Source organism: Vicia villosa, linkage group LG1, assembly GCF_029867415.1.
Source record: "Vicia villosa cultivar HV-30 ecotype Madison, WI linkage group LG1, Vvil1.0, whole genome shotgun sequence".
Classification (NCBI taxonomy): Eukaryota; Viridiplantae; Streptophyta; class Magnoliopsida; order Fabales; family Fabaceae; genus Vicia; species Vicia villosa.
The window spans coordinates 39,362,691-39,385,162 of NC_081180.1; the positions used below are offsets into that span (position 1 = coordinate 39,362,691).

Below are 22,472 nucleotides of genomic sequence, written 5' to 3' on the forward strand. Positions count from 1 at the left end.
TCTACACATCTACTCCTTCAAAGGAAAATTGGGTTAGAATTAAGGCTGTTCAAGAGAACCGCCGAACCAAACCGAACTGTCGAGCCGAACCGAACTGAAGTTAAATTAACTGAACCATTATTAATGGTTAGTGAACCGAACATATATTTTATTAATGGTTTTAGAACCGAACCGATAAGCAATTAACCCCTTTGAATTTAGTTCCGAACCGTTAAAACTTTAGTTTCAAATTTTTAACTTCTAATAACTTCAAAACACTCAAGCTTCTTAACCTTGAAACTTTGAAGAAAAACTGGAAAATGGTGAAGAACCCTAAACCCCCAAATTGGTGAAGAACCCTAAACCCCCAAATTGGTGAAGATTCCAAATCTTCAAACCCAGAATTGGTGAAAGAACTAGGTTCGTCTCTATCTAGATTCGAAATCGCCTTCTTTCTAAATCTGCAAATCCATTATTCAAGCTTCTTCTATCTTCGTTTTTATTCTCCATTGCTTCACGTTTTACAGGTAGACCCATTTTCCCTAATCACTACTCATCTTTTATTCTTAATCAAAGCTTATCTTCTACCGTTTTTTTCACCACAACTTCATGGCTTAACTCAGATTTTTGAACAACCCTAAATTCCACTACAATTTGCTCTATTGTAAGTAAATTCTTCTATCCACTTCATGAGTTAAGTTGTTTTGGGTTGTTACAAATTTGATGTTAGAGTTGTTGTTTCCCCAAATCCTATTTTTAGAACCTCTGTAGAAATTTGATGTTATCATCTTCAGTAGTCTTGTTTTGTAGAATTTCAAATAATTTGCGTATGAAAACATAAAGAACATATCATATGTTAGGAGAAGGAGGGATGTATTTAGGCTTCTACTTTTTCTCTCTTTTTAACTCAAACTACAGCTGCCAAAAGATCTTAATTGCACACAACAGGTATAAGCTTAACTTAAGTGAAATAAGCTAAGAATGACTTAATTTGTTCTTGTGGCTAAATTAAACTATTGGAATTGAATTACTACGGTTGTATTACAGGTGCATAGTCTACTCAAATATGCGTTGAAAAAAGTTGTTTAATCACTAGGAACAAGACTTAGAGTTTAGAACTTAAGTTTTCCCCTCCTGTTTATATTTTCCAGCAGCCTAACAATGAACAACAAGTGGTTAGGTTTCTAGATGTTACACCTAGGTTATGTGATCCTAGATCAACTACAATTAACCAAAAATGTTATATCTGAAATTTTGTTTCAATTTTTTTGTTTTGATTGTTTTGATGAAGTTATTATATCTGAACATTTTCACAATAGAAATACAAAAAAGTTATATCTAAAGAATGAGTGTGCATACCTTTACAGCTGACTCCGTACCATGTTCTTTTAGATCATCAAATTTCATCACCTGAAACGATATTTTGAAAAGCCCCCAGATCAATGGTTGCAAATATTGAACATGTCTATCAATATACAAATTACTGTAACAGCAAAAACAACAATAATAGAAAGAGAAAAGTTAATGAATCAATCATGATTAATTAGTTGTGTTGTATATGCTCGTTGTCTCCGGTACGACCTTTGCCAAATGTACCTACACTTGTATAGGAATTTTAGTTGTCTAATTTATGGGATTGGCTGTCAGCATTAACTTAGTTTTTTTTCTTGGAATCAGTCATGCTATCTGAAGCCAATGGTTGAATTTAATGGTTGCAGTTTTGCAATAAGTTGCAGTTTTGCTATAAAAAGTCAAGCATCATCCAAAAAGGATAGTTAGGTATAAGGTTTCCTCTCTCAATCTCACCAAGTACTCTCTTGGTTTTTCCTCATCAGTGAAATGGTTTGAATTAAATTTAGGAATAGTTAGTTATAAGTTTAATGCAATCATGTAATTTAAAAATAATGCTTAGTAGTTAGCCACTGTTAATAAAGCTGTACAGTCAGTTAGTTTGTTATGGTAGAATGCAATTGGCACATTGAAATCGTGTACATTTCTTCAGAAGAGTTGATGAATTTTGAGTGGGTTTCATCTTTTGTATAGTTTATACTTAATGAATTTTGAGAAAGTAGTTATATATTAGGGGTGGCAATTGGATCCATTAAGCTAAAATCCATCCAATCCATCCACCAAAAAATCCATCCAATCCATCCACCAAATAAAAAATTAGTTAATGGATGGATTAAATCCATCCATTTATATACATGGATGGATCCAATCCATCCAACACATTTTGATAATCCAATGGATTATTTTTATTTTATACTTTAAATGGTTTAAATTATTTACGAGTTTCTTCAGAAAATTGAAAATTTGAGTTTTTTTTCGAAAAAACGAAAAAATCGTGTTTTTACGAAAAACGAAAAAATCCAGTTTTTTCGGAAAGACAAAAAAAATCGTGTTTTTTTCAGAAAAACGAAAAAATTGAGTTTTTTTTCTGAAAATCGAAAAAGTCGGGTTTTGTTTGGGAAAACGAAAAAATTGAGTTTTTTTGGGGAAACCGAAAAAAGCTGAGTTTTTTTTTCAGAAAACGAAAAAATCGAGTTTTTTCGAAAAAATGAAATAAGTCGAGATTTTTTTGGGAAAACGAAAAAATCGTGTTTTTTTTTTCCGGAAAAACGAAAAAAGTCGAGTTTTTTCGAAAAACGGAAAAATCGAGTTTTTTCGAAAATCTGAAAAATCGAGTTTTTTTCGAAAAATGAAAAAATTCGAGATTTTTTTGGGGAAAACGAAAAAAAATCGATTTTTTTTTTCGGAAATACGAAAAAAGTCGAGTTTTGTTTTGGAAAAACGAAAAAATCGAGTCTTTTTCAGAAAGACAAAAAATTGAGTTTTTTTTAGAAAAACGAAAAAATTGAGTTTTTTCGAAAAAACGAAAAATCGAGTTTTTTTTCGGAAAAACGAGAAATCGAGTTTTTTTTGAAAAAACGAAAATTCAATTTTTTTCGGAAGAACGAAAAATCAATTATTTTTCAGAAAAACGAAAAAACTATTTTAAAATACGTAAGTTATTTTTTTTATGAAATTTTAAAAAAAAAATATTTTTAATTATCTTTTGGATGGATGGATATCCATCCATTAGAAATTTGTTAATGGATGGATTGGATTGGATTTTTATTTAGAGAGTTTAATGGATTAATGGATTGGTTTGATCCATCCATTAAGGATCCAATCCATATCCATCCAATCCATCCATTTTGTCACCCCTACTATATATCATTGATGACAAAGAAAATAGAGTAGATGTAAACAATTTATTAATTATATATATCACTGGTTAATTGGTTTTCAATTTTTCATCAATTAGCTGATTTCCTTCACTTTCAAAATCTACATTGATCACTATGTTTTTTTTAATTATTCTATTGATTTTTTTATTAGATGACGGAGAATACAATTCCTACGATCTCGGATGTCCCTCATGAATAAACTACATTGCCACCACATCCCAATGAAAAAAAGCGCCAATTGCGGTCTGATATGTGGAACCACTTCACCATAGTGGAAGGTGATGAGAAAAAAGCTAAATGTCAATACTGTGGAGTCTTAATTAAGTATAGTAATGGAACAAGTACTATGCGGACACATCTAGGTAGATGTACTGTTTACGATAATGATAAAACCCAACCAAACAAAAGGAGAAAAACCACTTCAGACGGGAAAGTAGTTTGTTCGCCAAGCTATTCTAAATTCGATCAAGAGGATTGTCGAGCGCTACTTGTGAAAACATTTGTGTGTGCTGAGCTTCCATTTTGTTTTGTGGAGAATGAAATGTTTAGAAAGCTATTAATCACCTTGCAACCTCGGTTTTCTATCCCATCATGGTCTACATTGAGGCGTGATATTTGGGCGCTCTACCTTGAAGAAAAGGAGAAATTGAAAAAATTATTGCCAAATTGTGGAAGAGTTTATTTGGCCACCGACAGTTGGACTTCAACTCAAAACTTAAGTTACATGAGTTTGACCGTGCATTTTGTAGACAGTGAGTGGAATATGCATAAGAAAATCATCAACTTTTGTCAAATCACGGGGCACTCGGGTCACATGATTGGGAAATATATTGATGATTACTTAAGAAGTTGGGGGTTGAGTCAAGTTTTGACCATAACGGTTGACAATGCATTAGCAAACACCTGTATGATTAACTATCTAAGCATAAGGATGGGGTCTTGGAATAATCTTGTTTTGAATGGGGAATTTGTCCACATGCGTTGTTGTACGAATATTTTGAATTTAATTGTAAAATCGGGATTGAAGGAGGATAAAAGTTGCATAAAGAAAATCTGTCATGCAGTTAAATATGTCAAATCTTCTCCTAGCAGACTAGCCAAATTTATGGAATATGCAGTGAAGGAAAAAGTTACATACAAAGGTGTTGTTATCCTTGATGTTGAAACCAGATGGAATTCAACTTATTTAATGTTGAAGGCTGCCTTACAGTATCAAAAATCTTTTGACTTGTTCTATGCACGAGATAAGACATTTTGTGAAGAAATGGACAACACAAATGGGGGAGTTAAGAAAGAGGATTGGATATATGTTGCATCAGTGCTTCCCTTGCTTGAGATGTTTTACAAATCTACAAATCGTTTGTCTGGATCATTATATGTCACTAGTGCTTCATATATGGCAGAGGTATTCTCTATTGGAAAGGGGATCAACAAGTATTTAGAGAGTGACAATGAGCACATAAAAAACACGGCGGAGAAGATGAAATGCAAATTCAACAAGTATTGGAGAAATCCGGACACAATAAACATCTTACGGTTGATTGCTTTTGTTCTTGATCCAAGGGTGAAATTGTCTATTGCGGAGTTTTATATTAGTCTTTTATATGCTGACAGTGGAAAGGTTGATGATCTAAAGAAAAAATTGAAGTCTTCTCTTTCAGAACTTTATGCTCAATATCGAGGTGTTGATGACTCTCAATCTAGCCAACTAGACACACCACCGAATGAGGACAATGATGATAATATTTTCTGTCACTACAGTCAAGAAACTGAGCATAAGTTTGATCTTAAGAGTGAAATTGAATCATATCTACAAGAAGCACGAGTACCATACAATAAAGGAGCTGAATTTGACATCTTGGATGGTGGAAAGCCAACTTAACTCGATATCCTGTTTTGGCAAGCATAGCTCGAGAAGTGTTGGCTATTCCCGCCTCTACTGTAGCTTCAGAATCTGCTTTTAGCACGGGTGAAGGGTTGTTAGTGATTATCGCACTTGTCTAACACCTAAAATGGTGGAAGCGCTTGTTTGCACGCAAGATTGGTTGAAAGGAAAATCCATCTCCTTATTTTCTGAGGAGGACCTTGATGAGATCCATCAATTAGAGCAAGGTAAATCAATTTTCTAATCTTTTTTATATTTATAATTTTCCAACCTATACTTCCTTAACCTCTTGACTGAAATATCTGGATCAAATTCAGTTGCTTATGTTATGATTCTGTGCAAATAGTGTGTGTATGAGTTTGTGAGTTCAAAGGCAACTGTTACTATAGTAAATCTCTTCTCTTTTCTCTGAATTAATGCCTGCAAACTTCAACTGTCTTGTTGACATGACTTACTCTCATTGGTATTCATAAAAAATGGGTATTTACAATAGTATTCACTCTCCTATAAACCTTCCAACTGACCTTTTTGTTGACATTGTTTTATTCATTTTTTCTCATTTAACGTGTATGTGTACTGTTACAACTTTATATCTTCGTGAAAGAAATAATGGAAAAAGGAAAAATTGAATTAGAGAGAAGCAATAACTTTTTATGTTGCTATTGATGTGTAAGTATCTTAGTACTTCCTTCCTCCATTTAAAATTGATTCATATGGAGGACATATTTTCCATTAGCCTTTCCCATTATTGCTGTTCCTGAATCATGAGGATTTTTGCTTAACCTCACAACATTTTGTATTACTATAGTAAATTTTTATGATTTTTCTTTTATTTACATATTGGATTTTGTTGTTGTTTTTATTGTACCTTTTTTTTGTTGGTTATGGTTATGTTGATATCTTTTTTGTTTGTCATTGTAATTTTGATTTACATTTTAGTAGTGATATCTAGTTTGGTTATGGTTATGTGATATCTAACTTGTCGTTGTAATTTTAATTTTGTTTTGTAGAGATAACATCTCCGACATTGGTTAATCTTGATGATGATGAAGACTTTGCAAATTAAAAGAGTTTCAGAAGACCCTAGTTTAATTGTAGTTGCTTTTGGTTTAAGAAATGGTTCGATTGAATTTTGGTTTAAGAAAAGTTGTATTTAGATACTAGAATTGACACTTTCAAGCTTATCTACTGATATAAGTTTTGTGACATTGTTTGGAGACTTTATCAAAATAGCTAATGACATTTTTTAGAAGTTTTTTTTAGCTTATTTTTATAAGTTCTTCAATATAGCTTATGAGAACAACTTATAACACATATAAAAACCATTTTATTTTATTTTTTGCTATAAAAATGACTTTACAAGTTTATTCATAGGTGCTTATTTTTATAAGCACTTGTGCTATAAGTTGTTTATCCAAACAATCCTAAATATTGTAAAAGTTGATTAATTTGTGGTTTTTTTAATGAGTTTTGTAATTTTGAATTAATTTAGATTTTGATTATGAATGTAGATTAAAAAAAAATTTAAGTTAAAAATTATGTATAATAGTATATTAAAAAAGTTTATAAAAAAATGTTAAAAATAAATTTAAATAATTTTTTTATTTAAAAAAAATTAAAACTAAGTATAACGGTTCGGTTCTTTAGTAAATGGTTCAGTTTGGAAAAATTGCCTTCTAATGGTTTGGTACGGTTCGGAATTCTGAACCGGTATGCCAAATCAAAACTTTTGGTTCAGTTCGGTTCTAAAAAAAATTGAAACGGTTCGGTTCGGATGCTTTTATATTATAGTTCGGTTCGGTTCGGTTCGGTTCAGTTTTCTGAAAGAACCGAACCGTGAACAGCCCTAGTCTTCGGGCGTTTGTTATGCAAGTACCAAAAAACAAAGAAATTTGACAAGCACATGTATCATGATATGTACATGAAGGGTAATGTCTTCAAGAACAAGCGAGTCCTTGTGGAGAGTATTCACAAGTCCAAGGCTAAGAAGGCAAGAAAGAAGACATTGTCTGATCAGTTTGAGGCCAAGAGGGCTAAGAACAAGGCTAGCAGGGAAAGGAAATTTGCTTGAAGAGAAGAATTGGAGAGAAGGCACCTGCAGCACTGGTGGCACCAACTGCACAGCTAGCTCATTTTACAATGTTTTCTCCCTAACCTTTCCCTTTGAAAATGTCTATTATCCAATTAAGCTCATCATTCCAATCACCTGGTGTGTGGTTTATCTGCAACCAACACAAAACATGCTTCCAAATAACATTCAGACCTGGGAACAGAAAAAAGATAAAATGATATTTAATTATATATAAACATGCTTTGAATTTTGTTATGACAGAAAAATATTTTAATGTATCAGAAGATAAATGTCATCTTATAGTATTTCTTAAAATTTTATGTCTTTGTGTGTAAAATTACACATGTGCATGTCAATATTTTGCCAACAGTAAGGAAAAATATCAAATAACGGAGGAGAAAAAAAAAGAGGCTTAGTTATTTACACTACATGGCAAATTCAAAAATTGATGAAAATCTTTCCGTTGCCGGGACTTGAACCCGGGTCTCTCGGGTGAGAGCCGAGTATCCTGACCAACTAGACTACAACGGATTTGTTGATGCAATTTTTTTTCTTTAATTATGATCAATTTTATATTCACCATTTTCATCTATTTATTTCTTTTCGACTATTTTTATGTGTGTTGTTTAATATATATATACATACCTCGTTGGTTATTATTCTGGATGAATTTGTACAAATATTTTGTTGGTTGATATAATATCCTGCATTTTAATTCAAAATGTTACATCTAATTTTGTTCTATCACTTAAAAAAAAGTGTGTTTTTGAAGACAACTTTTACTAAATTTTAACTTATTTTAATTTCTAATCAATTCAATTTCTAGTTACTTATAAATAATAAAATAAGTCTTTTTTACTTCCTAGTTAATTTATACTTAAAAACTCTAAATTAAAATGTGATTAGTCGATTAAATAATCAAGAACTATTGATGTTTTGATTTATTATGAAAAATAACCTTATATCATTAAATAAAAATAATTATTATTTAATTAATTGAAAATTGAAAATTATATTTCAAAGGAAGAAAATATTCATTAAACTGGTAAAATATTCTAATAAAAGATAACTCACTTTCGGATTTCTACACGTACCAAATAAAATATTATGTTAATGAACTACTTCAAAGTTCGTGATAATGAGAAACCAGAAAATGAGTGGATTATTCTTATCTCAATATAGTTACTTGATGAAAGTGGCATATCAGTTCATAATTATTGATGATTAAACCGCCAACACAAATTTGACCCATCACACTAAGCTTTCAATTTTGATGGAAAGTACTCCCTATAAAAATGGGGTTAGAGAAATCATGCATAGTATGAGTTATAATATACTTGCCTTAGCATATGCCATCAGCATAGTAAGCATGTTTATGAAAAATATGGGTCAAGTTCATTGGGAAGATTTTAAGTGGGTGATGAGGTATTTGAATGGTTTATTGAAGGTTGGTTTGAAATACACAAAAGAAATTCATGCAAACAAATTTTTTACAAGGATATGTAGATGCCAACTATGTTTGAAACACGAACACCGAAAAATTCCTTGTCAGACTTTGTGTTTATGTTGTTTGAGGTGGGTATTAGTTGGAAAGAAATCAACAAATAATTATGGAACTATCTAGAACTCAAGCATAGTGTATTTCCCTAGTTAAAGGAGTTAATGAAGCCATATGGCTAAGAGGTGTGATTGGAGAGTTAAGAATCACTCAAGAACGAGTGAAGATATATTGTGACAGACAAAAGTAAATTCATTTGGATAGTCATGAAGTGTGTCATGAATGTACATCTAGTTGTACTTTATTAGAGAAGTGATTGATTCGAACGAGATTGTCGTGGAGAAGGTTGCTTCATAAGACAATTTTGAAAATGTGTTTAACCTGTCATTACATAGGTAAAGGATTAAGCATTGCTTAAACTTTATCCATTATGTCGAATACTGATTTTAGCATGGAGAGAGAATCAAGTTGGATGATGGGTAAATAGGCATCACCATAATTTTTTGAGGCAGAGTGGAGATTTATGGAGTGTGCCTCAAGAAGTTTCGTCTTGTACTGGTCAAAAAGCACAGGTATGTGTTCCTCATACAAGGGCATGGAGACATAGAGACCTTAGTAGGTTTATGACACAATATGGTGGTTAAGGCTTGCCACCGACAATGAGAAGCCTCGTGCGGTGGTGTTTTGAGGTGGTTTAGGGGTCCTCATGTTAGGTGAGTGGCTATGAAGATGACAAGTGATGCATGAAAGTCTTGTTTCTTTGGCCTTAAGTGCAATGTTTCTTTATCATTTTGTCTAGCATTAATTCTTTCAAACCTAGCATATAAAAATAAATAAATCTTTAGGAGAAATTCAAATATCCAGGACAATCTAGATATGTTCACAAATTGGGAGTTTTATGGTTACTTATTGGCAAAGTAATTTAATAAGTGTTTGTAACTGAATATAATTTTCAAGTAAAATACGCACTTATCAACTCTCCCTGACATAGAAATTTGTTTGACCTCAAACAAAAGTCTCTAAATTCTTTCATCCAAAAACATGGTTCACAAAATCATTAACATAAAATTTTGAATTGACAAGGTTTATACACATCAAGCATGTTTTGAATTTAATTCTTTTAAGACTTTCATGATTTGTTAGCAGACAATTCAAGGCAATAACATGATATCATCAAAATAAAGCATGCCAATGAAAAAGTTGTTATATCAAAGACTAAAATCACATACCTCAATAAAATAAACCATCCAAAACCACCATCCTCACAATATGTATTTCTCAAGCAAGGTGAATGTTTTTCTCAATACATGTGTTGTATTTTACCAACTTACGCACTTATCCCCAGTATATAAAGAATATAAATGAAGTTGATAAAGAGCAAAATAAAAGAATATAGTTTTTATAAGTGTTATTTTTACGTTATAATATAGGTCTTATTTATAGGACATATGTTGTAAGTTACAAGTACATGGAGAGTCATATTCAAAGTATCCATGGTCGATGTTGAACATGTTGGTTGTCAACACCTTTTGATGTTTGCTCGGCGAGAAATGGTGAATAAGCTTCCTCAAGAGATTTTTGTAGTTGGTCACTAAGAATCTACGTAGGTTCATATACCGTACCGCCTTAATGTCAATTCCTTGAGTGTACCAAATAAGATCTTACACTTTAGGCAGTTAATGGCGTCCATTATCGTCATCTGAGTATTGATGGAAGTGATGTGTAAGTCGCTCTTTCCGGAAAAGGCTATCAAGGACGATGACTTGAAGTTTTGTGGCGCATATGCGTCCTAGAGTTCACTAGAGAAGGGCTAATGATATAGGATATCCTCACCATTTGATGTATTGTCCTAATTTTGTTGTTGTTGATGATGTAAAACATTGTCTTACAAAGCTTCGTTGGCGCAAAATAATTCTTCCACAGCGCCCTACATCTCTGTTATGGCTTATTGATCATTGATGTTGCTGTTAGCGGTGTCTCATCTCACCATCGTGGAACAATGACTAAAGAAGTTGGTTTTTTAGATTATAACACAGTTCAAGTTAGTTTTATCAGGGTCCGTATTGGTCGTTACTTGTATTTATGGTAAATACAATAAAGCATACCCTGCTTCCAATGAGATGTGTAAGAAGACCTTTTTAGTCCATATATGTGAAAAAATGAATGAATTCCCTAAACCACATGTCTGGGGTATTTAGAGTCGTTTCCTCATCCAAGTAGTTTCTAAGATGACAAGTTCAAATGCTTATATGAGCTGGGCCACACATTCCCTAGACTTAACCAGATTGTGGGAGTAAGTGGAAGCATTCATCCCCTTAATAAGGAGTGCATTTATCCTACATGAATTATGCAGATTTCAGTTACCCTCCCAATACGTGGATTAACACGTTCTCATGTGAGTCGTATTCATATGTGTTAGATTGGGTCGGACGATTCATGCCTGAGTCATATCGAGTTGGATCGAGCGAGATCACATGATTGCCTCATGATCCCTCCCTTTTATGCATAAGGTTTTTCCATGTCACTCCCTAGCTTGATGATTTGTGGATTTGTCTCATAAAATACACATCCAAGTTTATTCTAGTTCTCATACCTTAAAGGCTCAAACATAACTAACAAAATTCTACTAATGAAATTCTAATGTTGTTGGCGGGATATGAACAAACTCCTGAATAACTAGATTACTCTCCGCTGGCAGATAGATCCTACATTATTTTAGAAAAAAAATTTTAAAAACAATCAAACTTGTCCTTATTTAGATTTGGCATAATATTAGCGTGTGTTTGGAAACGTGGTGGACCACCGCCGCTACGCGTTTATAGCCACTGTGTGTTCTGAAAAGTGATTTTCAAAAGCTATTATTGGTAGCCTTTACCAACCGCACGGTATTGTCGTGATTTTTCCATATTTCCAAACATAGGCCTAGTTGCTTGCTTATAAAACTATGATCAATAATTATTTTATAACACAAAAAACTAAAAAAATAAAATTGAAAATTTGTATGAATTTTTTTTCTAAAACCCTAAAATTTATATATGAAACCATGAGTGAGCATGATACTAGAATAATTGTTGATTGGTTTGCATACAAGGGGATGCCCATTTTACCAATTTTGACTCCTTTATCACTTTTCATAAAGGGACTAGGGTGGTCGAGGACTTGGTTTATGATGAAGGGTTTAAACTAATTGTCCTTGTCTGTGACATATAAAGAGTAAAGACTTTGCCTACATAAGCTCTTAAATGAAGCTTTAGGCAAGGCCTGCATAAGTTGAATAACATTTTGTTAGAATTGATTGAGAATATACATGTTTACAAAAAAAATCTTATATCGCTTAATTTTGTAATGAAAGATGGAGATATTTATAGTCATATAATGGATTCAACCTCTTCATTAAAAAAATATACCAGTCAGAATAACTTTAAGCTTGTATTTAATTTTTTGTTCTCTTACGCTTTTGGTTTAGAGTGATGTGAGATGTAGTTAAATATTTGTTTTAACACATTTTCACATTATGTTTTTTAATTATGATTGTGTTATTTTGTTTTCTTTATGCCGGTTTTTTCCAATAATTGGTATCTGAGCTTTTTTGTTCGATCATGGAATAAGAGTTCTTGGTAAACTCTGGGGTTGCAATTTTGTTTGATCTTGAACATTATAAAAGAATTGTAGTGTTGTAAAATAGTTGTTGAACTATAGTAACAACTTCTACTGTGCAGTTTATGATAGAAAAAGTTGATGGAATAATTGTTTTTAACCTATGGAAAATTCAAGTAAAAGATATTTTAATACAATTAGAATTATACAAGGTGATCGTTGGTGATCAATACATGAGTATTGATTGACATTGATGCAAGGTGTACTATGATATTATGTTGGTGGTTGAAGAGCTTTCGGCTAACATGGAAGTCGTACCATAAAATTTTCAACCTGTTTTTTGACATGTGTAATTCTTAGAGTGGTTTAAGTTCTAGTGAAATATAATATTTATGTTAGAGTATATGATTGCAGGTAATATGATTGCAGGTAATGACAATGTGAAATTCTTAAAGGTGTTTAGCTTCAAGTGAAATATATTTTTATGGTAGAGTATGATAGTAATGTAAATTTTTTTGGAGTGGTGTAACTTCAAATATTATATTCTATATGGTGGAGTATGATAGTTCTTTTAATATATGACTGTCAGTGAAAACAACAGAAAATTAATGTATTATTTTCAATCAAGGATGAGATTGTTGGGATTGCTTGAAAATATACATGTTAAAGAAGTCTCGCATCACTTAATTTTATAAAGGAATAGAGAGTCCATGACTATATACAAGATTCATGTTCTTCATTACAAAATCACAAGTCATAAACACTTTAAATTTGTATTGATTGTTTTTGTCTCTTATACTCGTGTTAAAGTGTTATGAGATGTAGTTTAATATTTAATTTGGAGAAGGTATGTACTAGGAGCCTTAGGGGTGGGAGAGACTAAATTACGGATTGTAACTATTTTTAAATAGTATTATTGTCTGATTATTATTTGACAACGGTCTTATCATTTGACAACAGTCGTGATTTTCTCTCCGATTTTGAAATTTTCCCTAGGTCAGTTTTTTTCAACAGGTTTTTTTTTAGGTTCTTAGACACACTTATATTGCAAGAAATGAAGTTATTTCATCTCATTTTCTACTACTAGGTAAGTATTAGACCTTTAGTACCTCAACCTATAGCCCTAAATGTGCTCTCTTCCTACATTTTATCCTCAAACCACACAGTTAAATAAAATACTCCCTTCATAATGGAAAGAGAACAAGCATTTATGACTAAAGGGACTCCTATCTTCATTTTTCTTTGTTTCTGTTATCTGCCAAGCAATATCCCATGGCTTTTAAATCAACATAGAACTAGCACAGACTAGCTGCAAATTATATCCATTTCTGTAATAGCATTCATCTTTTGTAAGTAAAACATGTTAATGTTACATGATTAGTAGTTTAAGAAAGGATTACAGGTTTAAAGAGCCTTACAACAAAAGATGAAAACTAAAGCTAAGACCTTTAGCTATAATAATGTAATATAGAACTTTATAGCCAAGAACTGAGCCAAAGCAATATAATTTATAACCTCAGAACATTAAGAGATTCAATGAACATTGTACTACAAATACTTCAAGTAATAATCTAGTCAAGAAATAAAACAACACACCCAGGGCTATTGACACAGGTAGAGCAGGCAAGGCTTTTTGATAAAAAGCCAAAAGCATCAAAGTTACGCCTAGACCAGCAATAATTGCAAGATAACACGCATACACTGTCATAAAATCATACATTGCAGCCCTGCCAACCAAAACACTATAGAAGATAAAATCGCCAAGCCCCAATTTGATTGCACCGGACGAAGCCAATCCAATTCCCTCCAGCATCAAATTCTCATTCGACGCAGCATCTTCTCTCCCAGGAACCTGTGTGTTCATTCCATGACTAATCAAGGGTGTGGCAAGATCTGAATCAGTTTCTCGAACCTGCACTCGCCCCTCTTCTGCTCTTACCAAATTACACGGTCCATAAGAGATACTAGAATTCAAATTCGAAGCATTTCTGTTTGAACTTGAACTAACAACAGCATTCGCGTCTTGATTTGAGTGTGATTGTTCAGCATTGAGTTCACTACCACCCAACACAGAATTTTCATTCTCAGTTATCAGATTAGAATTCTCAATCCTCCTCTCTCTCCATAACCTCCTCCGAGCCGCAACATCACTCGGATCCAAACTATCATTCCTCACCGGCCTAGCCTCGTAAACCAAAGCCGGAATCTCTTCATCTCTTGAAATGGCAAGTTCAACCAGAAGCCTTAAAGGCCCAACAGGCAACAAAACAGCAGCAAGATCATACAAAGCCATAGCAACAAGCATGGCCCAGGTTGTCCATTCAGGCAACATAGTAAACCAATAAGCAACCAATATTCCAATAACAACCAAATAACCTTGTGTAACAAAAATAGCCATTTTCGACATAAACACAGCACAAACACCAACAACAGCGAAATTAACCAAAACAATTGAAAACGTTATACAGTCGATTGGAGTACTAAAATGTTGAATCAAAAACACAGAAATTTCGCCTCCGAGGAAACCTAAAACGACGAATGAAGAGAAAGCCATGTAGAGTTTTAAGAACCTGATACATCGGAAATAGAAGAGGAGGACTAAGAAGAAAGTGGTGAAGGTTACAACGACGACGAAGGACAAGGAGTTTAGAAGTGCGCCGAGGAATTTGTCCCAGGAAGAATCTGAGGTTGTTTCGTCGTATGCTATGTTGGCTATGGTGGAGATTGTTGGGGAATCGTTTGTGTTGAGAATTGAGACTAGGATTACAACGAGGAACATGCAGATTGAAACGGGGGTGATGATTCTAACGATTTCTTCGCCTAGAGTGTCGAGAACGGTTGATGAAGATGAAGGTCTTCGGGTTTCTGCCATTGTTGTAAACAGAGAGTTCAGATCGAAAGTAGGAAGTACTTTGATACTGTTGTGATGACAATCATGGACGCTTGTGTTCTCTGCTACCCCATTCTCTCATAATGGGCCAGGCCTAAACATCATATATACTGAGTTTGCTATTTGCACCATGTATACTGGGGTTTGCTATTTCGACTCTTATGTGTGCGTTTCGCATTTTTGAAAATCTGAAAATATTCTCTATGTATTCGAAGATGTATTTTCGGACGCATTTAAATTACACCAAAATATATTATTATGAGATTCATCCCATTTTGAATAAAATATGGTCCGAAGATGCATCTTCATATAATATTTGGATGTATTTTGAGATGCATCTCTGAATTGTCCATTGTACTCTTTTATGGTGTTTTATTTCACCAAGCTGATTTAATAAACGACTCAGTGATATTTCTGAAGATGCATCTTTGAAAATGCCAAGCAGAAAATTGGATAAAACACCACCTTGCATGATCTTCATCTTCATGCTAAAACAACACTTCATTCTACAAATCCTTGAAAAAGTTTATTTCATTCTCAATCAAATTTTCAACACCAAAAGATCATTCTTATATTTATCACTTCAAAAGAGCAAAACAAGCTAGAATTGCAAATAAAGCTCATTCATTTATCCTTTATTCCTTGCATTAACAAAAAACAAAACATGAAATTATATGGATGTGCATCTTCAGATAAACCTTTAAAAAAAGAATTTGGAGATGTATCTCCGAAGTCTTTCCTCTATATATGATATGGTTTGTAATGTCCTTATTGCTCAACTACTTTTATAAATAGGGTCTCTTATTCCATTTTCTTTACAAAAACCATAATGAATATATCTTGCATTTGTGTATTTCAATGACGCAAATTTCTCACTTCAGTTTCGAGTCTCCGAAGACATACTTCTCACTGATCTGAAATTCAAACTGAATACTGTCTTGCGATATCTAAAAAATCGAGAGTTATCAGGCTCGAGTATTGTTCATTGTCGATTGATAACAAATGGAAGATATGTTTTACCATGTTTGAACTAAGACAAATAATGATTTAAAAGTTATGTGGAGTATCTTTTATCGTTACTCAACAAAGGGTCCGATTGAAGTAGATGCGACGATTCAAAGAACAGCCGAAGATATTATAAGAATGTTGCAACATCTTGAATCACCCGTTTGTAATGACAAGTAATGTTAAATTTATGTTAACATTAATAATTATCTATGTAATGTTTATTTCAATGTTAATGTATGTTGTTTTTCCATCCTGCATATGTTTCTCGTTAGAACTAACAGAGCAATTTCTAGAGTTACATATCTGAAAAGCTCACAAAATATTAAACTCAGAGGGGTTACGGAGATGTCTCTCCAGATTAACCTTTTATGTATTCAGAGATGCATCTCCGAACTAAAGTTTAACAAAATAAAGGTTTTTTTAGCAATTTTGTCAAAGGTGTCTGTGAAATAGATGCGTCCGGATATACATTTTCAGACGCTAAGGGCATTTGAGAGTTTTTACGGTGATGTGGAGAACGCGTAAGGGTGAAAAGAGCAACCCCCGTTTGATATTATATGTATACAGAATATGTGTGTTTGTTAACAGGCTTAAAAAGGAAATAAAAAAAGAAAAGAAAAGTGAAACCAACTAAATTATTAAAAAGAAAGTGTGGATAATTTAAAAATGAGTGTTGACTTGTAGCACATGTTTGATATCATGAATCATATCAACATATTTATAGTACTTATTAATGGATAAGTCTTTGTGTTTGTTTCTCTCATTGTCGTTCGTAGAGATATTTATGCGGTGTTTGTTGATTTCTATAGTCATTTGGTAATAGAGGAAGCACATATGTCAGCTCCTCAACCATGAAGTTCTACATTCGGCTACATTCAATGGTTTTTTAGAGTGTCACGTCCTTATTAAACACTAGATATTGTAAGGGATCTACCTAAACTAGCTCATTAGGAGATACTGGAAGAGGAGCAAGCTAGGGCGAACTATATAGTTGATGTGCTATATGCATGTCATCGTATTGTGGCCACCAGGAGAAAGGATATAGAAATAGAAGAGTTTGAGGAAGAAAGTCATGGGATGATCGTCGTACATGCCATAAAAGTCGAGACACAAAATTCCTTATAGTACAAGTAGGCATGGCAACGGGGCGGGTCGGGGACGGTTTTTACCTCCTCCAAACCCAAACCCGAATCCCCAATCAATCCCCGTTACCCGCCCCAAACCCAAACGGGGATGGGGAATTAAAACCCAAAACCGTCCTTAACGGGTTCGGTTTGGGTTCGGGTATCCCCGCCCCGCCACCATGTATTTCGTAAAATCAATTTTTTTAATGAAAATATTTACTTTTTCAAAAATCAAATTACATTATAAATAATAAAATAAAACAATCTCAAAAAATTTCATACATATATTTCAAATACTTAAAATAATAAATACAAATCAAATTATTAAAACATTAGCCACATATTTAATAATATAAATTATGAAAATATAAATAATAATGTACATATTGAAATAAACGGGGCAGGTTCGGGGTGGGTACTAGTGTCCCCATTACCCGACTCATTCCCATGTTTTCTAATCGGGGAAAACCCAAACCCGAACCCAAACCCAGTCAAAGCGGGTTTTCCCCGTCAACTTCGGGGCGGGTTCGGGTGGGTACCCGTGGGTCTGAGTTTTATTGCCATGTCTACGTACAAGAGGTAGAGAAGAAAGAAATTAGGGGGTCAAATATATCCAATAGTTCACTTTTACTTGTATTTTGATAATATCTATTTTATGGTTTGTAATTTGTCAATAATAATGTTTGATTATGAATTCTAATTGAATTAATAAATGACATTTTAATTGATTACATCACTGTATAGTAGTTTAATTAAATAACAATTATGTATACTTAGTATAAATGGTAAAGTATAAGATTTTTTTAAAAATGACAAATTTATGACAAACTTACTACCTAAGGTGAAAACTAACTATCTTGAGGGTTAGTCTGAAACTAACTATTTCTAAATTGTAAAATAAACACACTATCAAGAAGAGTTTAAAATATGTCCAAAACTTATTACGGAAATGAACATACAAACTCACCCTTCTATCAATACGAACTAATTTTTGACAAAATAGAATGAGTGACTCACTTATGAAAAAATATGATATATTTTGCGTGCGTTTCAGAAAATATAAATTTTAAAAGAATAGCTATCACTAAAGATGTGAAAAGTAACCCTTCAATATTGATGATCGGGAAGGGACAAAGTGTCTCCTCACAAATATCACAAATTGATATTTGGGAAGGTGTCCTCGGATGGTGCAAGTAACAACTCCCCACTGGTGATGGGCCTAGGCCCGTGCTTTTTAAAAAACAAAAATGGATACATTTTCAGAAGCTTCTTCGCATTTCAACATAATCCCACTCCTTTAACCAGAAAAAAAAAATACAAATATCTTGCTTAGGGTTTTAGACTCAGACAAGCTCAGCTACAACGCAGGTAATTTACGAATAAGTAATTTTCTTCCCCGTGCTTCTCTTCACGCTTTTCTTCATTATTTAATTTCTAGTTTCGTTCTTTCTTTTTTCCGATTCGCTTCATTTTCTACTGTTAGATGATTTTTTTTCATCATTCTTCGTTCTGACGCAAACTGAGCTGTTAACCGATGATCTAATTTCTCTATCGTTTTATGCGCGAATAGGAGATTACAGAATAGAAGTTTTGAAATTAGTGTTTTGAACTAAAAGAAAGAATTATTTTCTTATGTTGTGGTGAAACTAGGGTTTTATCATGTTTTGGATACTGATTTTGATTAATTTCTACTGAATATAGGCACTTATGTTTATCGTTTTTCTTCAGGTTACAAGTCACAACAATGGCTTTCTTTGGTAAACTTGGGAGTATTCTACGACAATCTACAAACAGGAGGGTTATTTCAGAATTGCGTCCGGCTCCATCTGTTTTCCAGGCTATAAGATGCATGTGTTCTGCTCCAACCACAAAGCTTTTTATAGGGGGTGCGTTTTGAAATACCTTAATTTAGTTTGGTTCTTTAAATGTTTATTCTTGTTTAATTACTTGATGGCTGATGATAATGGTTTTTATTTATGCATATGTATTTGGTGTCTATTCGGTATAGGTATTTCGTATTCGACTGATGAGCCAAGTTTGAGGGAAGCTTTTTCTAGATACGGCGAAGTGCTTGATGGTATATAGTTTGACTCTGTGATTTCTTTTATGTTATCAATTTTTTTTTTGCTTGGTAGTACTAATCTTCTTAGTGTCTCACTCTTTGTAGCTAGGGTAATTATGGATCGCGAAACAGGTAGATCCAGGGGATTTGGCTTTATCACATTCAATTCAGTTGAGGAAGCATCTAGTGCTATTCAGGCCTTGGATGGTCAGGTAATACAACCTGCTAACATTAGATGTGCGGGCATTGTGAAATGAACATGTTTATTTGCTGAAGCTAAAAATTTTAGTCCTTCAATTTATGGTAATATGCGTGCTTTTTATGCACCTTGTCTTTAATTTGTTGATAGTTTGGAGAATGATTGCTCTTTAGTGCTTTGTCCTTAACAAATAATGTGAACCGACCTATAGCATCTTTTAAAACTGCTGTGTTAATTTATGATGCGTAGATGATAGATGATAGTTTTGCTAATTACTGTAAAATCCCCGTCACACTGCTTCCTGCATGTTGCTTTGATAGGCTTTATTTATAGTGCTCATAAAAATCATTTTCCAATCTTCATATTACTACTATGTGGTAGGTAGGTCCAGGAGAAATTTCAAGGGTTTGGAATATTTTAATCATAGTGAGTCTTGAGATCTTAAGAGACTTGAAATTTTAAAGAATAGTGGCAGCCAACGAGACAGTTGCAGTGGCGACAATTGCATCCCTGATCTCAAACACAGTTCGAAATCATGGTAGACATGCCTATTGGCCTTATTTTGGCATATCTAGATGATGGATGATGTCTGTCCGCACTGTCTGGTTGGCCGTCACCACCACCAGCTTATATATCAGTGTGGATTTATAGTTTTTCATTATTATTTTCAAACTAAAAGCTAACATTTTAGTTGACTGCTAGAAACTCCAAAGAATCTGACAACCTTTCCTCGAGCTCTCTTTAGTTTTCCATGACATGATAGGCAAGTTAAGTAGAATAATTTGTTTAACTTGTGTTTAATGTGGATACATTTTTAGTTAATCATAGGTGATGCATGCAAATGTGTTTTTTTCTTAGCGATGCTTATCTTTATATAGTTTTATTAATTTAATCCTTTATTAACCTTTTTTTGTTGTTGTAATTTTGCAAATTTAATGACTCGCAATATGCTGTAACTTTTAATCTAGTGTTTCACTACGTGTTAAATTTTCAGGACCTTCATGGTCGTCGAGTTAGGGTAAATTATGCTAATGAAAGGCCTCGCGTATATGGTGGTGGTGGTGGTTACAGTGGAGGTGGCTACAGTGGTGGTGGAGGTGGTTACGGTGGAGGTGGCTACGGTGGTGGTGGCGGCTATGGTGGAGGTGGAGGTTATGGGGGTGGTGGATATGGTGGAGGCAGCTCTGGACCTGGTGGTTACGGTGGAGGAAGTGATGCTGGCAATAATTATTCTGCTCCTGGTGGAAGTGGGGCGAGTTATGGGAATGATGGCAGCAGTGGTTTTCCCGCTGACTTTGGTGGTGCAGTTAGTGATGCTGGCTCTGCTGGTGGTTATGATGGAAGTGGGGGGTTAGGATTTGGCAGCAGTGGACACCTTGATAGCAATGACAGTGGCAATGTAAATGAGGATTTGGGAAATTTTAAGGATGACAATGATGACGACACTGATAATTTTGCCAAAAGGGCCTGATGGAATTTTAGTTTGTATCCCTGTACTACCTCTAGCATGCCCCTCTTAAACTTCAAAAGACTTCAGCAAGATACTGATTTCTGGCATGGTAGTTGACCTACAAAACATGGCAGAGAATGTTATCGATCTCAAGCATAGGTTTTCCCTTATCTCTTTAAGCTAGGGTCATCTCATTTTTACTGCTAAACTTGAGGTGATTTATCATTTGACTAAATTGAGATACTTAAACAGCATGTAAAAATCAATGAAGTGTTTGCAACAATTATCCCACTGTGTGGGCATTTTATTTATCTCCTTTATTTTAAATGATAATTACTAGTTTCTGCACTAAGATTCCGTTTCAAATTTTCATTTTAAATCCTTTTGGCGGCAGTTTTTAAATATGCTAGTATACTTCATATTTTTCTTTTGACAACATATGCTTAAAATGTTTTTTTACTAGTTCAATACTTAAAATGTTTTTCTCTAGAGGTGTTTATATTCAAACTAATTTAAATTGATATTGCAAACCGGTTTAGACAAAAACTCAAATATTATAGGATAAATTTTGAGGTCCTTTTTTTTGTCAAAGAAATTGTGATTTATCTATAGCTTAATGACAAAAATCCTTTTAAAAACAATAAACTACTTTAGTAAAAAAAATTTTTATTTATATTTTTATATTTTAAAAATAAAAGTGTGTACCACACCAACACCATGCACGGTCTCCCATAATTGTGATTTATTTGTAGTTTAATGACAAAAAATCTTTTTTTTAGTTTGTAAATTACTAGTAAAGGACCCGTGCGTCCGCACGGGTCACGCAAAATCGATATAAATAATAAATAAATATATAACGATGGTTAATAAATATATATGAATGATACGCAAATTAAAAAGAAAAAAACATTTGAAATTATAATTGTCATATAAATATTAATTTAATCTAGTTAAAAAAATATATACTTTAGTGGAAAAAATAAATGAAATAATTATGCAGTCATATACCCGTGCGTTTGCACGCATCATACAATATCGTTATAAATCTACCATGAGTAGTTTATCTACCCGTGCATTCGCACGGGTCACACAAAGTCAATATAAATAATAAATAAATATATAATGATGATTAATAAATATATATATAAAAGATACGCAAATTAAAAAGAAAAAATATTTGAAATTATAATTGTCATGTAAATATTAATTTAATCTAGTTAGAAATATATACTTTAGTAGAAAAATAAATGAAATAATTAAGTAGTCATTTACCCGTGGGTTCGCACGCATCATACAATATCGTGGATTGCACAATGTTATAAATACTAAATAAATATAATATATGTGATTATACTTATTTGATTTGCTAACAGGTACCAAACTTTTTTGTTCAAATTTTGTTTATTGTCACTCATACCCCTATCTTATTATAAGCATTTGAAATCTTTTTCAGTTATTTTAAATAAAAATTTCAATATA

The 22,472-nt window shown here is 33.1% G+C and overlaps 4 protein-coding genes and 1 non-coding gene across 6 annotated transcripts; 3 read left to right on the top strand and 2 right to left on the bottom strand.

Moving 5' to 3' along the window:
• Positions 1-3,459: 3,459 nt before the first annotated feature.
• LOC131617703 (zinc finger BED domain-containing protein RICESLEEPER 2-like) lies at positions 3,460-4,544 on the top strand. The gene is made up of 2 exons (XM_058888993.1): positions 3,460-4,439; positions 4,529-4,544. Exons 1-2 carry the CDS (start codon positions 3,460-3,462, stop codon positions 4,542-4,544), a joined length of 996 nt encoding a protein of 331 aa, XP_058744976.1.
• A 61-nt stretch (positions 4,545-4,605) lies between these two features.
• Positions 4,606-5,091, top strand: LOC131617807 (uncharacterized). The gene has a single exon (XM_058889091.1). It carries the CDS (start codon positions 4,606-4,608, stop codon positions 5,089-5,091), a length of 486 nt encoding a protein of 161 aa, XP_058745074.1.
• A 2,532-nt stretch (positions 5,092-7,623) lies between these two features.
• On the bottom strand, positions 7,624-7,696 carry TRNAE-CUC (transfer RNA glutamic acid (anticodon CUC)). The gene has a single exon. It is a non-coding gene; the product is annotated as a tRNA-Glu (tRNA).
• A 6,068-nt stretch (positions 7,697-13,764) lies between these two features.
• On the bottom strand, positions 13,765-15,213 carry LOC131604566 (presenilin-like protein At2g29900). The gene has a single exon (XM_058877002.1). The coding sequence runs from the start codon at positions 15,130-15,132 to the stop codon at positions 13,777-13,779; it is 1,356 nt and encodes a 451-aa protein (XP_058732985.1). The 5' UTR covers positions 15,133-15,213; the 3' UTR covers positions 13,765-13,776.
• A 3,280-nt stretch (positions 15,214-18,493) lies between these two features.
• Positions 18,494-21,304, top strand: LOC131604574 (glycine-rich RNA-binding protein 2, mitochondrial-like). 2 transcript variants are annotated; one of them, XM_058877010.1, is made up of 5 exons: positions 18,494-18,650; positions 19,011-19,168; positions 19,291-19,359; positions 19,450-19,556; positions 20,538-21,304. In XM_058877010.1, the coding sequence occupies exons 2-5, from the start codon at positions 19,027-19,029 to the stop codon at positions 21,012-21,014; spliced, it is 795 nt and encodes a 264-aa protein (XP_058732993.1). In that variant the 5' UTR covers positions 18,494-18,650; positions 19,011-19,026; the 3' UTR covers positions 21,015-21,304. The 2 variants fall into 2 exon arrangements, with proteins under 2 accessions (XP_058732993.1, XP_058732997.1); XM_058877014.1 differs by having other exon boundaries at positions 18,540-18,665.
• The last annotated feature ends 1,168 nt before the right edge of the window (positions 21,305-22,472 follow it).

Coding starts and splice junctions, on each gene's coding strand:
- LOC131604566 (XM_058877002.1), bottom strand. CDS start 15,132: ATGGCAGAAACCCGAAGACCTTCATCTTCATCAACCGTTCTCGACACT.
- LOC131617807 (XM_058889091.1), top strand. CDS start 4,606: ATGGCAGAGGTATTCTCTATTGGAAAGGGGATCAACAAGTATTTAGAG.
- LOC131617703 (XM_058888993.1), top strand. CDS start 3,460: ATGTGGAACCACTTCACCATAGTGGAAGGTGATGAGAAAAAAGCTAAA.
- LOC131604574 (XM_058877010.1), top strand. CDS start 19,027: ATGGCTTTCTTTGGTAAACTTGGGAGTATTCTACGACAATCTACAAAC. Junction 19,169..19,290: donor CACAAAGCTTTTTATAGGGG/GTGCGTTTTGAA, acceptor TATTCGGTATAG/GTATTTCGTATTCGACTGAT. Junction 19,360..19,449: donor ATACGGCGAAGTGCTTGATG/GTATATAGTTTG, acceptor CACTCTTTGTAG/CTAGGGTAATTATGGATCGC.